Source organism: Vigna umbellata, chromosome 4 (genome assembly GCF_029865625.1).
Source record: "Vigna umbellata cultivar VRB3 chromosome 4, Vumbellata_1.0, whole genome shotgun sequence".
NCBI classification, from domain to species: Eukaryota; Viridiplantae; Streptophyta; class Magnoliopsida; order Fabales; family Fabaceae; genus Vigna; species Vigna umbellata.
Window position 1 is genome coordinate 4054914 of NC_142168.1, and position 18782 is coordinate 4073695.

Genomic DNA, 18782 nt, shown 5'->3' on the forward strand with positions numbered 1-18782 from the left:
CATGACACTTGGCGTGTGTGCATGCACAGATTAGTGCGTTTTTAATGCACTGAAAGTGTGCAGTGGTGCGTGTTTCAGAGCGCGATGTGGCACTGTATTAGTGCACACCATAACAGTATATATTTTCAGCAGATTTGAAATGGAATTTAATAGGATAAGCATTTGATTATACTGCATAACTCGGGTTTAACAAGGAATTATCATTGCTAATTTTATAGGGTCTTACATTCTCCCTAACTACAAAAATTTTCGTCCTCGAAAATTCAGAAATTACAAGTAAATAAGTGCGGATATAAATCCCTCATTGCACTCTCCACTTCCCACGTTGAATCTCCAGTCTTAGCATCCCACACTACCTTCACCAAACGAATATCTTTTCCTTTATGCAGCTTGGTACGTTCATCTTCAATGCGGACTGGTTGTAGCTCCAACGTTCGGTCTGGACGCAGTTGAATGTCTTCCAGCTCCAAGACATGAGAGGGATTGGCTATGTATTTCCTGAGCTGAGACACATGGAAGACTGGATGCAAATTTGACAGCTGAGGAGGCAATGCGAGTTCATAGGCTACTGGTCCAATCTTCTTCAATATTTGATACGGCCCTATGAACTTGGGAGACAGCTTCTTTGGACGCACAACTCTTCCTACTCCAGTGATTGGATTTAGTCTCAGAAATACGTGGTCACCTGCAGCAAACTCCAATGGCCTCCTTCTTCTATCCGCATAAGACTTCTGTCTGCTCAGGGACGTCCTCAATCTGTCTTGGATCAACTTGACTTTCTCGGTTGTTTGCTGGATGAGCTCAGGTCCAGTTAGCACGTTCTCTCCCTCTTGAAACCAGCAAAGTGGCGTTCTGCACTTCCTCCCATAGAGAGCTTCAAACGGTGCCATTCCAATGCTAGACTGGAAACTATTGTTGTACGTGAACTCCACAAGAGGCAATACCTCATCCCATGCGCCTAAGTGATCTAGTACGCACGTTCGCAGTAAGTCTTCTAGCGTCTGTATAGTACGTTCGGATTGGCCATCCGTTTGCGGATGATATGCTGAACTCATCTGCAATCTGCTCCCCAACTCGCCTTGCAGTGATTGCCAAAACCGAGATGTGAATCTCGTGTCTCGGTCAGAAATGATGCTTGAGGGCACTCCATGTAAACGAACTATCTCATTAATATACAACTTGGCCAAGTTTGTCATGGACATCTTCAGATTCACGGCCAAGAAGTGTGCGCTCTTCGTCAATCTATCCACGATCACCCATATTGAGTCATGATTCCTAACCGGTCGTGGTAGATGAGTCACGAAGTCCATGGAAATGCTATCCCACTTCCATTCAGGAATTTCCAGTGGCTGAAGCAAACCACCTGGTCGTTGGTGTTCGGCCTTAGCACGTTGACAAGTCAGGCAGGAAGCTACAAAACGTGCTATATCACTCTTCATTCCAGGCCACCAAAACGATTTCCTAAGATCTTGATACATCTTAGTCATACCGGGGTGTATGCTAAGACGACTATGGTGTGCTTCCTCCAATATAATCCGTTTCAGCTCTCCATCATTAGGAATGCACGTTCTACCCATGTAACGTAACATACCATCCGTTCCAGCATTAAATCCCTTGGCTTTATCTGAACCGAGTTCACCAAAGATCTTCACCAGCTCCTCATCCTCACGTTGCTTCATCCATATACGATCAAACACATTGCTTGATATTCTAAGGTTGCAGCACTTGATGCTGTTCGGTTCTAATTCGAACTGCAACCTTAGATCTCTGAAGCTCTCCACCAAATCCAGCTCCTTCACCATCATAGCCGAGACATGTACTGCCTTCCTGCTCAAAGCATCCGCAACTACGTTGGCCTTCCCAGGGTGATAAAGCAATTCAAACTCGTAGTCTTTTAGAAATTCTAGCCAACGTCTCTGCCTCATGTTCAACTCCTTCTGATCAAATAAATATTTGAGGCTCTTGTGATCACTGAAGACTTGAAACGTTGATCCGTATAGGTGGTGCCTCCAAATCTTCAATGCAAACACGACTGCTGCCAACTCTAGGTCGTGTGTGGGATAATTTTGCTCATGAATCTTTAATTGTCGAGACGCGTACGCTACTGGACGTCTCTCCTGCATGAGCACACAGCCCAGACCCTGGTGAGAAGCGTCACAGTACACTTCAAATGGCTTGGACGTGTCTGGAATAATCAAAACTGGCGCGCTCGTCAGTTTCACCTTCAGCTCCTGGAAACGTTCCTCACATAGATCAGTCCAAGCGAATGGTTGGTCCTTTCTAGTCAATCTAGTAAGAGGAGCCACTATCTTGGCGAACCCCTCTATGAAACGTCTGTAATAACCTGCCAGTCCCACAAAACTCCTCACTTCCGTGACTGAACGCGGGCTCTTCCAATCTAGCACTGCTCTCACTTTAGAGGGATCCACTGAAATACCTTCAGACGATATCACATGCCCCAAAAACTGCACCTCCTTTAACCAGAATTCACACTTGGACAGCTTTGCGTACAACTCTTTCTCCCTCAACACGGTTAGTACTGTTCTCAAGTGTTCTTCATGTTCGGCATTGGTTTTGGAGTAGATGAGAATATCATCTATGAACACAACTACAAATTTATCCAAATAGGGTCTGAATATCCGGTTCATGTAATCCATGAAGATGGCTGGAGCGTTCGTCACTCCAAATGGCATTACCACGTACTCATAATGCCCATAACGTGATCTGAACGCTGTCTTCTGGATGTCGTCCTCCTTCACCCTGATCTGGTGATATCCTGAACGCAGATCAATCTTAGAAAACACTGTTGCCCCATGCAGTTGATCCAACAAATCATCAATCCTTGGCAACGGGTATTTATTCTTGATGGTCAGCTTGTTTAATTGCCTATAGTCTATACATAACCGAGAGCTGCCATCTTTCTTCTTTACTAGGAGTACAGGCGCTCCCCAAGGTGACACACTTGGCCTGATAAATTGTTTCTCCATGAGCTCTTCAATCTGTTTCTTAAGTTCAACCAACTCTGCAGGCGCCATACGGTATGGTTGTACTGATATAGGGGCTGCCGTGGTCACCAAGTCTATGGTGAATTCAACTTCTCTAACAGGAGGCAACCCTGGTATCTCATCTGGAAAAACGTCCAGAAACTCCTCCACAACAGACGTTCGTTTTTGCTTCACCTTTCCCAGCTCTTGGTCCTCATGTGTCATGATGAGAAAACAAGCCGCGCCTTCCATAATGTCTTCCTTTAACTGACCGAGTGTCACTCTCAAGCATTCCTCATTTTCTTCAGGAAATACTAACTCCTTCTTGCCACAATCTATGAGAATGCGATTGGTATTGAGCCAATCCATTCCCAAAATTATTTCTAATTCTTTGAGAGGCAAACAGATAAGATTCACCTTGTACCTACGTCCTTCTACCTCAATAGGGCATCTAACACACATGGTAGACGTCCTAACTTCACCCGCAGCTGGTGTTGACACCACCAAATCAAAATTCATCTCGCTCACAGCTATTCTCAACTTATCAACGCACGCCTTCGATATGAAGGAGTGTGTTGCCCCCGAATCAAACAGCACACAACAAGAGGTACCAAACACAAGGCAGGTGCTGATGATGAGTGTACCTGAATTGGCTGCCTCTGCACCAGTAATCGCATACACGCGTCCAGCTGCTTGGGCTCGTCCTCCTCTAGCCTGATTTCTGTCAGCATTCGGTGGCCTCAACACAGCTCGTCCACCCATGTTACACTCATTCTCCAAGTGCCCACTTCTTCTACATTTCGTGCAGAATTTTCCTCCCGTGAGTTGAGGGCAAGATGAACGATAGTGTGGCCCTCCACACTGGAAACAAGTGACGTTTCCTGGCTGTCCGGCAGTGATTAATGCTCGTGATCCACTTGCATTTGACTGACCTGGACGAGCGTAAGGAGTACTTCTCGTGTTGGCAGTACCCCTGGATACAATCGGCCCTCTAGTCACCTGTGTTTGCTTCTTTTGTCGTTCCACTTCTGCCATATTCTTCTCCAATACTTTGGCTCTTTCCACCATTGCAGGAAATGACCGAATGCATAAACTTGATATCAACACCTTCAGGTCGCTTCTTAATCCATTCTCAAATTTCCTACACTGCCACTCTTCACTAGTGGCCATCGTATTAAACCTCAACAACTGTTTGAAAGAATTTGTGTACTCGGATACAGATTTTCCCCCTTGCACCAGCTGAAGAAATTCTACTTCCTTGGCATAGCGAACGCTGTCTGGGAAATATTCTTCATAAAATTTGTTTCTAAAAACCTCCCAGGTGATAGGAGCATGAGTGTCGGCCAGGATAGCCCTCACACTCGTCCACCAGTGGTTGGCCTCACCAGTCAACAAGTATTCAGTAAACGCCAATCTGTTGTCGTCAGGACACCTTTTTGCATTATAAATCTTCTCAATGTCCCGCAGCCAATGATCTGCCTCATCAGGAAGGCATTTTCCATTAAACTTGGAGGGATGATGTTGAAGAAAGCTCTCCAAGCTCCATTCTGCAGTAGGCGGGGCAGCGTTAGAAGAAGAGGCTCCTGGTGTGCCTCTTGTAGCTGCAATAATCTCCATTAATTGGCGTTGTGTGGCCTCAGAATTTACGCGTGCGGCTTCTAAGCTTTGCAAAGCAGCTGCGTTCTGCTCCATTAAGGTGGTGTTCTGCTGATGCAGTCTCTCAATGACTGCCTCCAACATCCTAGTATTGTTGGGGGCGTCAGGCTCGTTAGGCTGAGGTGGGGGAGGAAGTCTAGGAGCCATTCGTTCTCTGGTCCATCAGAAAACGAACGTTAGAATTGTTCAAGAGTTAAATACTTCAATAACTCATTAAACATATAACAAGCACACAACGAAAACATAGTGCACTCATAACCCTACTTGTCCTTAAAAGAACAAAACTGCTCTGATACCACTAATGTAACATCCCAAAATACAGTAATCACTATAATTCAGAATTTATCACAATTAACAGTAACAGTAAACAGTCTTTGCGTAATTAACAGCTGCTCCAAAAGAAAACAGCACTTATATAAATAAACAGTACTGTACAGTAACTTACAGTAGAGTTTACAGTGTTCAGAATTTCAGCAAAAATACAAAAACAGATCTGCAAGAACAAAAATCTGCAGAATTATATACAGGCTGCCAGAATACAGCCCACCCAAAATTAACTACTGCTGCTACTACGGAACTAATCCCTACTGCTCCAATTTTACTTCAACATCCACAAGGTTGGCATCCTCCAAATTTTCTTCTTCCAGCACTTGCTCAAGGGATGCACCACCCTCTGCTCACATCCACAACGGATGATCATTGCATTTTGACAAGACGGATTATACATGGACAGTAGACAACACAAAGGAAATGCAAGGGTAAGCTTATAATATTTAATTTATAAAATCAACACATACAGTTACATATCAATCCACACATTCAACATGTAAGCTCATCAATTAACAATCATATAGATACGTATAAACGACAGACCGTCCGGACTGTATGAACCGTGTAGCTACAGGCGTCCTTGCACCCGAGTGGTGTGGTAACTGTATTACACTCGACAGCTGCCACTCGAGGTTAACTCTATCCAAAGTACCCCTAAGGAATAGAGCCTCCTGCCATTCCCACGCATGACTACTCCCTTCTACGTGAAGATGAGTATCACGGAATATCAGGATGGACCAAGCCAGCATTAGCATGCCCACAGTCATACTTTACAAAACTCAATAATCAATCATATCAGAAACGTTCCTCCTTGGAACGCTAATAAAAATCCGTTTCCAATGATTCATTCCATATATCATTCACTATATTAAACAGTTCACTGAATTCACATTTCCATTCTGTATTCCACTCTCTTAATTTCACGAATCATTCATCACTTAATCAATAGGAACTAACATGTTACAGTACTCCTACATCCTCGTTTCTGAACAAAAGAAACGAACCATTTATTCATTCAATACACTTCAAAACTTAATAATTTGAAAATACTGATCTTTAAAAGATATGGATGATACTTAGAAAGATTTTAAGGGTGGAGAATCCAGATAGAAACCAAAGGATAAAATCAGTAATAAATGTTTAGATAAACAATCAATATAATTGATTTCAGAAAACAGTACTGCCAGTCAAGGAACGAACGTTAATTAACAATTTTGAAGAACTCCAGTTACGTTCGCTCAGAATTCAATGGTAAGGACGAGCGTTCAATTATAAAACCGAACCCTGCTTTGGACGAACGCCAGGTAGATGACCGAGCACAATCAGAACGAACGCTGGTAAAACCCAAGCGTTATCTAGGACGAACGTTTCGATAGAGGACCGAACGCCAACTTGGACGAACGTTCAGTATAAGGACGAACGCTCTCTAGAACGAACGTTCGACATAAGGTCGAACCACCATAAGGATTAACGCTCGACATGAGGCCGAACGTCATTGAGGACGAACGCTCGACTTAAGGCCGAACGTTACTTATTCATAAAGTTTTTAAATGTGTAAATACAGTTGAGCCAGACACGCTCATACCTTCAATTTGGGGGACGCTCGTTCTTCGAGCAGAATTCCTTCCAAATGAAGGAATTCCCATCTAAGTTATTCTAATGAAACCCGAACGTTCTATGACCGTACAGGGACGAGCGTCACTTAGCAACAGAGAATGATTAGAAATTCAGAGTTTTCGCACTTAGCAGAAATTTTTCCAGATTTCCATTTTTCAACTTTATACTTTCATTTCCCGATTTAATTCCCTTCAGACACCATCATCATGCAAATTTCAACATTTAAATCATTCCAACCACACAATAACCATTCTCCATTCATCCATAATCAATTCAATCATGCATTTAAATCAAATTCATCATCAAATAAAATTCATATAAGCCGTATCAGTTCATGACAGATCCATCCAAACCAGAATACATATCAGATATCAGTAAACTTTCTAAATACTCAAACATCATGCTTTTCTTATATGAATCTCAGATCATAAATCAAACAGTATAAATTAAACATATAAGCTTCCCTTACCCGGATTGGAATTCAAGTTTGTCCTAGATGTGAAATTGCTTCGTTCAACAAGCTTTTCCTTATACTCTTGACTCTTCCAAACTAAAATCTAATCAAATTTTACAGAACACTCAGTATACCAGTTTGCATGCAACTAAAAATCCTATTTTCCAGAAACCTAAAGGATGAACTTCAGCTAAGAGACTTACCAGGTTGGATGAAATTTCTATTCGGTCCAAGATGAAAATCAAGGCTGGACGAACTATCCTATGGTTTCAGAAAACTGATTGTAGTTGAAGGAAGTGAGTAATGGTAGAAGGAAGATGAAGGTTCTTTAGTGAGAAGTTAGAGGAGATGAAAGGTTTGGTTTTCTGAGGAAGATGAAGTGTGCGTGTGAGTGAGAGAGTTTCTCAAAACTCAGAATTTTGAGTGGATTCCACGTCAAACAGACTAGCGTCTCCCAGTCTGCCACCTGCACACCAAACTCTGATTTTGGAATTCTCTCCCATGACACTTGGCGTGTGTGCATGCACAGATTAGTGCGTTTTTAATGCACTGAAAGTGTGCAGTGGTGCGTGTTTCAGAGCGCGATGTGGCACTGTATTAGTGCACACCATAACAGTATATATTTTCAGCAGATTTGAAATGGAATTTAATAGGATAAGCATTTGATTATACTGCATAACTCGGGTTTAACAAGGAATTATCATTGCTAATTTTATAGGGTCTTACACCTCTCATGACAGAGATAAAACGAGTGATTAGTGGACAATGTGATCATGCATCTTTTTTTGGCATTTTCCATTTTACAGTGATACGTGCATAATTCAATAACCTTCACATAAATTTTGTATACTATCACTGTTTTTATTTCATGGTTAGTTGGCTGAATTATGCTATAAATGGCTTTTAAAGTAATCTAGAAGTCAATATTTTTATTATAAATGATGTTTACAATTGAATGACATTGTCAAGAATTCTGATGTTGACTGTGATGTAATTGAATTCATGTCTGTATTCAATAAAGTGGGTCAAAAGTGGTGCGTCAAAAAGCAATAGCACTTCTCCTGCTTTGTACAAATGGGACCGATGGGCTGTGCATTAAAAGGTTGAAGTTGCTGAGATTCGAGACATTGCGGTTGGTTATTCAAACTATGAATCGGTATTTACTTTTTTCCAACTGAGCTTCATATGTTCATCTGCACTTATAATTATCTTCATTTTTTCATCATTTACCAGTGGTTTCTTTTAAGAGGTAAAATTTTTGTGTTCAATTATATTCTCGTTATATCACTCTCCATTCATAATTCTCATAACTTCAAACTTATTTTTATAAATAGTTAGTATTATAATATATTTTTTAATGAAGTCTGGTATTAGTTGAAAACGAACTCAACCACCAAAATACTTTCCTTTACCATAGAAATAATCCTAAAATTCTCTTGATCATTAACTTTCAGGTTAACTTTTTCTGTGAAATTTTTTTCCCAGAAAAATTAACATTTTTCCATACAATATTATTACTTCAAATACTTTTTTTTCTTCTAAATCTGTATTAGTGATGTTTCAAACTTACTGTATTCAACTCTACCAAAAAACTTCAGTATTCCGCTCTAGCTTTCGTATTTAAAAGAAATAAAAAAATGTTAACTTAATTAAACTACTTTATATTTACCAGGATTTAGAAATTACTATAAATTATTTACTTTTTATATTTACATAATTAATCAGTTTAACTCGCTATATCAAGACTTTAACTGCAATACAAACATTTAACACCAAAGCTGTCTTTATCAAACTGTATCGTACCCAAAAAGGAAATTTAGGAAACTAACCATTGAAATTAGTTAGCAATTAAATTGTCAATACTGATGTTATTGCTTTTTCTGAGGATGCAATCACCATGTACACACACTCAACCAACCCACTGATTATTTTGATTCTAACTTCAATCATTAATTCTTCATTCGTTGAAGTGTCAGATCATTAGTTCCATTCTACACGTCTTATTTTAGGGGATTGGTGGAAATTCAGAAAGTGGTCCCAAAATAAATCATAATTTTGCTACCTTTTATTCATAGTGATAAGGTGATAGAAATGAGAAACGAATTCTACAACAAATTTCCGTTTTATTCAGCACCGTATGCTAAAAACAAAATTGTTCCACGTAAATACAAGAGAATTCTCCTCCATAACCAAAAAAAAGCACAAATGCTGAAAGAACGGACCTACAAATCTGGAAAACCGTGATCACAGGTAATAATAATCATAGCATCATTTCTGCTATAAAAACTATACACCTCGTCGATACTCCAGTTGCTTTGTGTTCTCCAGCAAAATCTGCCAGCCAACAAAGAAACAGGATTTAAGCAGTGAAATTAATGTAAAACTTGTTTGGACTCCTCTTAGTATAATCACAAAAGTGTCAGCAGGTTCTTACTTCTCGAATGTAGTTTGCTATTGCTTTGCAGCCTTCGATTGCCAGTTGCATAACATTTTCCAAAATGTCAATTGGTAGTTTAGAATCCATCTATAGACAGTAACAACAGAAATTAGTGCAAATAAAATTAAACTAGGAGCTTTTCCATTCTAAACTACGGAATATGGCAGGGAGTGAACGAATGAAATAAGCTGGATGAGAAAAGAAAAGCATTGCATGCTTTTCATAATAATGATAGTAGTAAATTTCTGATTAAAACTTTGAAGGTTCACAATCTCAACCAGCCTTTACATAGTGGCACGTGTTCGAAACAAATTTAACTCACTTAAGATTGAAAAGAAATAATTCTTGAGGGCTTAATTGATCCCTCTCACAATCTTCTATTTATAAGAATAAATTGATACACAAATACATGATAAATAGGGTAACCCTAGACACAATATAATCATGATAAATAGGGTAATCCTAGACACAATATAATCATGATAAATAGGGTAACCCTTGACACACTATAATGATGATAAAATAGGATAAATATCCTAACACTCCCCCTCAAGCTGGAGCATACAAATTGTATGTACCAAGCTTGGAACAAATAAACTCAATCCGAGGACCCCTTAATGACTTAGTCAATACATCTGCGAGTTGATCGTTTGACCCAATAAACTCAGTACATATTTCTTTGGTCAACAACTTTTCACGAACAAAATGACAATCAATTTCTATATGTTTAGTCCTCTCGTGAAACACTGGATTTGATGCAATGTGGAGAGCAGCTTGATTGTCGCAATACATCTTCATAGTATGGATGTCACAAAATTTAAGCTCTTGAAGGAATTGTTTCACCCATATAAGTTCACATGTTAATGATGCCATTGCCCTATACTCGGCTTCCGCGGTTGATCGAGCTACTACATTCTGTTTCTTACTTTTCCATGAAATAATGTTTCCTCCCAGAAAAACACAATATCCTGTTGTAGACCGTCTATCAATAGGTGAACCTGCCCAATCTGCATCACAATACCCAGATACATGAATGCTTCCTTTATCTTCATATAACAATCCTTGCCCGGGAGCCTTCTTTACATACCTTAGAATGCGAATGAGAGCATTCCAATGGTCAACACATGGAGCCTGCATGAACTGACTAACCACTCCAACTGCAAAGGATAGATCTGGCCTTGTAATAGTGAGATAAATCAGTTTGCCAACCAGCCTCCTATACCTCTCTGGATCGGAGAATAATTCACCTTCTTCTGTCCTTAATTTCTGGTTTGGGTCCATGGGACTGTCTACCGGTCTACAATCAATCATGCCTGTTTCTTGTAATATATCAAGAGCATACTTCCTTTGGGAGATTACAACTCCATCTTTTGATTGCGCTACTTCAATGCCTAAGAAGTATTTGAGACTTCCAAGATCCTTGGTTTGAAAATGTCTACACAAGTACTCTTTTAATTGAGATATTCCAACAGCATCATTTCCTGTAATGACAATATCATCAACATATACTATTAAGTAAACACATTTCCCGAGAGAAGAATGACAATAAAAAACTGAATGGTCTGCTTCACTGCGTTTTAGCCCAAATTTTTGAACAATGGAGCTAAACTTTCCAAACCAAGCACGTGGGGATTGCTTGAGGCCATATAGAGATCGATGCAATTTGCATACCATACCAGACTCCCCCTGAGCAACAAACCCAGGAGGTTGCTCCATATAAACTTCTTCCTCAAGATCACCATGTAGGAAGGCATTCTTGATATCCAATTGATGAAGTGGCCAGTGACGAATGGCTGCCATGGCAAAGAAGAGACGAATAGTAGTCATCTTGGCAACAGGAGAGAAAGTGTCACAATAATCAAGACCATAAACCTGAGTGTAACCTTTTGCAACAAGCCGAGCTTTGAGCCGATCAATTTCACCATCAGGGCCAACTTTAACTGCATACACCCATCGACAACCAACCGCCTTTTTTTCCTGGGGGAAGGGGCACCAGCTCCCAAGTATTACTGTGGTCAAGAGCCTGCATTTCTGCAATCATAGCTTGTCGCCATCCAGGATGATCAAGTGCTTCTTTCACATTCTTGGGTATAACAACAGAGGACACTGAGGATAAAAGAGAAAAATAGGAGGGCGACAATCGATGATAGCTTAGAAAATTATAAATGGGATGAGGGTTCCGAGTGGAACGAGTACCTTTTCTGAGGGCAATAGGCCATGCTGAATCATTTGCACCAGGAGGCGTGGGAGGAGGTGACGAGGGAGAAGAATCTGAAGTAGGAGATTCACCATTGTCTTGGGGAGGTGGACTATCCATTGAGGCCCTGTGTGGGATGATCTCAGTATATGGAGAAACAGGTGTAGAAGGATTGTGATCAAGACTTGGAATGACAGAGACAGTGGAGCTATTCGACTCAGCCATTGGAATAGGAAGGACTTGCTGGAGGATAGAAACATCCTGAACAGATGGAGAGAAGTAAGGAGTCTGTTCAAAGAATGTGACATTGGCAGACATGTAATACTTCTTAGTTTCAGGAGAGTAACACCGATATCCTTTTTGAAGTCGAGAATAGCCTAAGAAGACACATTTGAGAGCGCGAGCGGAGAGTTTGTCTAGACCTGGAGACATGTCATGAACAAAACATACACAGCCAAACACTCGGGGAGATGTATGAAAGAGAGGATCATTAGGAAACAAAATGGAGAAAGGGACTTTATTATCAAGAGAGGAGGAGGGCATCCTATTAATAAGATAACATGCAGTTAAGATGGCATCCCCCCAGTGATGGACAGGAATATGGGCACCAAGCAAAAGGGTACGAGCAGTTTCAACCAAGTGTCTATTTTTTCGTTCTGCTATACCATTTTGTTGTGGTGTATGAGGACAAGTAGACTGATGTAAGATACCATGGGAACTCAAGATGGCAGAAAAGGAGGATGAGAAATACTCTTTTGCATTATCAATTCTTAATATTTTGATTACTTGACCAAATTGATTCTTGATTTCATTCAAAAAGGATGTAAAGATAGCTAACAATTCAGAACGATTTTTCATAAGATAAACCCAAGTACATCTTGAATATTCATCAATAAAGGTAACAAAATATCTAAAACCAAAGGAGGAGATACGACTAGGTCCCCATATATCAGAATGGATGATGGAAAAACTAGAATTACATATTGATTGAGACCTTTTAGGAAAGGAAGATCTAACATGTTTTCCTAATTGACATGACTCACATTCTAAGGTTTGGAGACCACTAAGTTCAGGACACATCTTTTTTAATTTGGACAAATGAGGATGACCAAGTCGATCATGTAGCACTTTAGGATTAGGAGCAGCAACACAAGACACCCTTGGACGAGATCCAAAATGGTATAATCCGCCAGCTTCATATCCTTCTCCAATCTGTCTCCCCGAACCACGCTCCTGTATAACAAAAGATTTATGATCAAAGGTTATTGAACAATTTAACATTTTAGTCAACTGGCTTAAGGAAATTAAATTAAAAGGACAATTAGGGACAAAAAGGACTGAGTTGAGATTGAGGGAGGGAGACAAAGAAACATGACCGACTCCTTTGGAAGAAGTTTTAGATCCATTTGCAAGGGTTATGAAATGAGGTTTTTCTCGAAAGGAAATAGATGAGAACAAAGAGCTATTACCAGAAATGTGATCAGAAGCACCTGAGTCAATTACCCATGAATTTTGACATTCCATAGATTGAGAAACGCAGGCTGTTGATGTATTGGGAGATTGAGATGGTTGTGCCAAGCTGTTAGACTTTAACCTTAAATACTCTTGATATTCATCCTCAGAAAACATAGAAGTGGAGGTTTCAGTTTTCGAAGTGGAAGTTTCAGTCTTCAAAATATTGGCGGTTTTGGAAGGGAAACCATGTAAGGAGTAGCAATTCTCTTGAGTATGACCCATCCTTTTACAATATGTGCATTGAGTACGTCCCCGACCTCCTCGTCCTCCTCCTCTAGTGCCATGTCTTCCTCTTCCTCGTGTGGCAACCATGACAGATGGTTCCACTAGTTCATGCGCTTCTTGAGTTTGAGATACCGGGACACGCAGAAGGCGAGTGGTCAATGTTTCCATAGAGGGGACCTCATGACTAGTTAGAAGTTGATCTCTGAGATGATCAAAATCGGGATGTAGGGCACGAAGGATCAACACCATGTAAAATTTGTCTAGTTTCTTTTTGATATCCTCTAATGGATCTACTTCCAAAAACATCCTAAGTTCTTCGACAGCAGATTGGGCTTCAGCCATGAAGGACACCATATCATGGTCAGCCATTTTAAGAGATGCAAGCTTGTTCGTAGTGTCATAGAGACGTTGAATATCGTTGGCATAAATGTTTTGGGCTTTCTTCCAAAAGGAGTGACAAGTTTTGAAAGCCCTCAAAGATACAAGAAGTTTGGGTTCCACTGATTGCCATAACAGGGTACACAACTGGAAATCTGCTTGTTTCCACTGAGCAGCTTTTTCAATAGGCACATGGCTTCCATCTCGCTCAAGGTGGTCATAATGCCCTTGGCCGAGGAACCACATTTCAATCGCAGCAGACCATGATAGATAATTTTTTCCATTTAGCTTCTCGGAGGTAATTGATGGACTTCCAGAGAAGGAAAGAGTACTGCCAGACGCCATCTCTGAAGAAGACAAATAGTACTAGCGAGGAACAAGAAAACCCTAAGGGTTTAGACGAAGGAAACTGTGACAGTGATGGACGACCGGTGGCCGGCAACGGCGGGCGGTGAACGGCGGCCGGCGACGGACGACGGTGGCCGGCGGTTGACGGTGGCCGATGGCGGGCAGCGGCGGGCAGCGGCGGGCGACGAAGAACTGTGGCGCCGGACAGATATATATTACGAGACAGAAACCAGAGCGGGATCGACCCGCTCTGATACCAACTTAAGATTGAAAAGAAATAATTCTTGAGGGCTTAATTGATCCCTCTCACAATCTTCTATTTATAAGAATAAATTGATACACAAATACATGATAAATAGGGTAACCCTAGACACAATATAATCATGATAAATAGGGTAATCCTAGACACAATATAATCATGATAAATAGGGTAACCCTTGACACACTATAATGATGATAAAATAGGATAAATATCCTAACAAACTCCATAATATCAATCTAAGAATGGGAGCAATAAACTGACTGATAAACTGTCATTGGAAAAAATCTATGCCAGCCCCACCAAATGAAGTTACCCTCCCTCTCTGTTTTGTGGACCATACATGAATTTCATCCTATAATAAGGTGGCGGAAAGAATATATCAACTATATTTCTTCAGTCAAAATTTAAAGTTTCAACAAAAGATCTGCAACTAAAAAAGTAAAAGATGCTGAACTGGAATTCCAAATAAAGAGTTACCAAGTATGATACTAGTGAAAATTAAGTTACACTTGATCAAACATTAACTCAGACTAAAAAGAAGATTTGTCATGACATAACTCCATCAAAGGGTACAACAGCAAATCACTCTATCAGGAACCTTCGTAAGAAGTATCTGTTGATTAAAAAACAACTGATATTTGAAAAAAGATTCATGTGTACAGCAAACTATTAAGTTGTTAAATCTGAGGCGAGCTTAGATAAGCTTCTTTTGGGGATTTCCGAACATGCACCTATTCCCTCGAGTAATCAAGGGTTAAAACTCTACTGTTCTCTCCAAAATCTCTAATAACAAGAACAGTTTTTGAAGGAAGAGGAATTACAGCTTCAACACCACCAGACTCTTTACTACGTGAGTACCAATGACTGAGAGAGCAATAAAAAGTTTTCCTTTCTGTTGAACTAATTTACCTGGTTGACTACACAATAGATACAGAGAAAATAACAAGACATGAATTAACCTGAAGCAGTGTTACTTTATCCAACTTTGGCAGAATTCCTAGGGTTACATCAGGACCTCCAGCACTGTCTTCTACATAGTTCAAATCTGTACACATTCAGAAACCTTTAATAATTAGGGCAGCCCGTGCATCAGAAGTAGACAGAAACAAAACAGACATACCACACTTGTATTTAGCCAGTTCAAATTTAGAGTAAAAACAGATATATACCAAACAGACTTGTGCTGTTAAGGTATCCGGCACTGCAGGATGTTACAAGATCACGCATAGGGATCCCAGCATCGGCAAGGGCCAAAGTTGTAGCATTTATACAAGCAGATCTAGTTCCTATAAAAGACATGTCAACATCACCCAAAATTAATGTACATATTAAATGAGTAAAGAGAGAAAATAAAATGGCAATGACAGAAGAGAATCACAAGATCCCATTATCAAGTCTTAGTTACCTCCATCTGCTTGGAGAACTTGGACATATATATCTATCTGCAAATTTAATAAGTAAAACATTAGGGAGGACTAGGGGAAAGCAAAGCACATGACAAAATAAGTTCTTAATGTGTAATAAAACCTGAGATCGAGGCAATAGATGTGTCAATATAGATGCTTCCATGGTTTGCCGAATAACCAGGGAAATTTCAGTTGATCTCCTATAGAATGAGAACTTCAAATCACGTAGTAAAAAATAAGAAGTGATCCTATTATCCTTCTGTAAGAGAACCTTACAATGAGAACCATATTAAAACTATGAAGGAAAAGCAAAACAGGATAACATTTATATCTGCAAACATTGATGGTTAAGCCATTCAAAACTATTCAGTGAGTTTTGGCCAAAGATTACTCAAAAAAGTCAAAGCTTGCAAAAAAGATTAAAAATGAGAAAAGGCAGTAAAAGGGTGCATGGGGTTAAGCTTTTCATTGTTTTATGATACATAACCCATTGCTGAGCCTGTAGTCAGCTATATCAAAGGCATGGAGCAGCCAGCCCCAAAAACACTACAATACGTTAGTGGATAGCAAGATAGTTGTTACATAGAAAATTATGAATGCAAGATTAAAAAAAAAATTATACTGTATCACATGAACAAATGCAATATATATATATATATATATATATATATATATATATATATATTACTAATTAATAATCAAAATTTATACTCTAAAAGTCTAAACATGCATTACCACCATTGCTATTAAATTCTTACCTCAGTAAAAAGATCAAAAAGTCCAATTTACAAATTACAAGGCACTCTTAAGATAGATTCTACTAATGCAACATTCACTATCATCCTAGTAGTCTATGCTCCAATACCATTTTGATAAGTATAAAACTACGAATATATAAAAAATAAGTGAAAGGTCAAAAAGAATAGGAAGTTAAACAAAAGCAAGTAAATGAGCAAAACCTGTCACCCTTTGATTTCCTCATGCGATCTCCAGTGCTAAAATTAGCCATGCTGTACTCACACCGAACCTATAGACATACATTGCACATAAGCAACAATTAAGTTTTTGTTACAATTCATATAAATACAGACAACATAACTTAGAAGAAAAAAAACTACCAGAGCATGGTTGGTTATTTGGCTTCTATTTTGCACCTGAAATGCAGAGAAGTTACTAAAGAAAAACAGCAAATCATCTAAAGCTCAACTACAACATCAAAGTTTTTTAAATGTCTAAACCAACTAACACTGAAAAAGGATAGTTAACAATCCTTAAATTACATAGACAAATTTTCATTAGCAAGGTAAATAATTAAACAGTACCTCTCTAGGGCCATAGACGGCAGCAATAACTTTTGTATTACCCATCTCAAACATGGCAGAACTGTTTTCAAAATAAAAAAACTTTATGGTCAAATGCTTCAAATGATATCACAACTTAATTTTCTAAAAAGCTAAAATTCATTTACCCATCTGCTTTGGATACAGCACCAATTTCTGCACGAATTTGTCGCATCTACAATATACCATAAAGAGAGGAGAAAAAGTTAAAGGCAAAAGATCAGTAGAGAAAGAAATATAAAATCATAGATTTAGATCCTCTGCAGTGAAGGAATAACACTTTAGAGGATAAACTGCAGTAATAGTCATTGAGATTTTAATAACTTCATAGTTTCTTATACATGTACATATATTTTATCACACTCTTAAATACTAAATTTTTAATAAATAGTAATAACTTCACCTTATCCTCTAAAGTGCATCTCCTCATTTTAAATAGTCGAATCCCAAAATCATGTCCAAATCACAACTGTTAAATAGGACTGAATTCCATAGGCCAGACCTTAAAATGCTGCTTTCAATTAGCTCATTTTGTCATAGGACCAAGTTCATATATCTCACTAAAAAAGGTTGGTTAGACATCCTTAGGGTTAGAACCCTCCATTTTCTTACTTTTATCATTTGGCAAACTACAACATTTGTAGCTTTTAAGTGATAGGTTTTAATGTTTATCAGAACTAAGGTTATTGACTGCTTCTAATCTGTTTATATGTTTTTTTGCAGTTCAAAATGTGCCCTTACACATTTCCATTACCCATGGCATGGCTCATCTATGTATAACCCATATGCAGAACTATCTGCAGATCTTATATATACTAATTAACATAAAGCTTCAGTAATTCATGACTATGTAAGAATTCATGTAGGATATTATTATTTATTAATACTCCGCATTTCATACGCTTCATGAGTATTCTTGAAAGATCTAAAGGAACCTTTTTTGGAATGAATATTAAGTGAAGAAAAAAGGAGGAAAAAAAAAGCCCAAGAAAAAAATAATAGCTGTACCTCCATGGGTCTGCGACCATCCAGTCGAAGTCCTTCTGGGCTGACGTATTCCATCCTCAGGTCAATCTATGGCAGAGATAAAAAGGAGACAAAGATGAGACATAAGCAACTGGATTTTGTTTTATTTTGCTTTATATTCTTCGCTTCCAAAAAAAAATGATATTTTCTACTAAAGTTATTGAAACAAAATGGTGAGATTTTGCAGAATCTGTGTAAGGACTTGGATTTGAGTCAGCAAAAAGGGGATGACAAGTGGAAAAGATGAGAGGTTGAGTACTTTAAAATAAAATTACATTAGTTTTGAAACATTGATTTTTAACTCATTCCTCTTGTCCTGCAAGTGGAAAAGATGAGAGAAACCATTCCTCTTCCTACAAGCTCTCTCCTCCCCCTGTATCTTCTCCCTTTCCCTTCTTCACACTGAACCATTAAATTCTCGATTAGGTGCTGCCCCAACGATCACAAAGTTGCGGGTCTTGCTCTTAGTCGATCAATTTCTCTAATCAGAACCGGTAAGAAAACCCCCTTTCTCATGTGCCCTAGGGTTGTAAGCATGTGATTGAACTTGTTGCATGCAACCCATTTCGTTTTCTTCCGTAATCTAGCTTCTATTGGGTTCTAAGAT

At 39.1% G+C, this 18782-nt stretch overlaps 2 protein-coding genes across 2 annotated transcripts; both read right to left on the minus strand.

Annotated features, from left to right (window-relative positions):
- Positions 1-263: 263 nt before the first annotated feature.
- On the minus strand, positions 264-4787 carry LOC148199053 (uncharacterized). The gene is made up of 5 exons (XM_088112062.1): positions 3629-4787; positions 2940-3319; positions 2130-2474; positions 1592-1937; positions 264-520 (listed from the first exon to the last, which is right to left on the minus strand). Exons 1-5 carry the CDS (start codon positions 4785-4787, stop codon positions 264-266), a joined length of 2487 nt encoding a protein of 828 aa, XP_087968188.1.
- A 4540-nt stretch (positions 4788-9327) lies between these two features.
- LOC148199054 (exosome complex component RRP41 homolog) lies at positions 9328-18211 on the minus strand. The gene is made up of 11 exons (XM_088111377.1): positions 18158-18211; positions 17278-17324; positions 17132-17192; positions 16928-16963; positions 16769-16836; positions 15931-16009; positions 15809-15845; positions 15573-15689; positions 15363-15448; positions 9476-9565; positions 9328-9375 (listed from the first exon to the last, which is right to left on the minus strand). The coding sequence occupies exons 1-11, from the start codon at positions 18209-18211 to the stop codon at positions 9328-9330; spliced, it is 723 nt and encodes a 240-aa protein (XP_087967503.1).
- Positions 18212-18782: the final 571 nt, after the last annotated feature.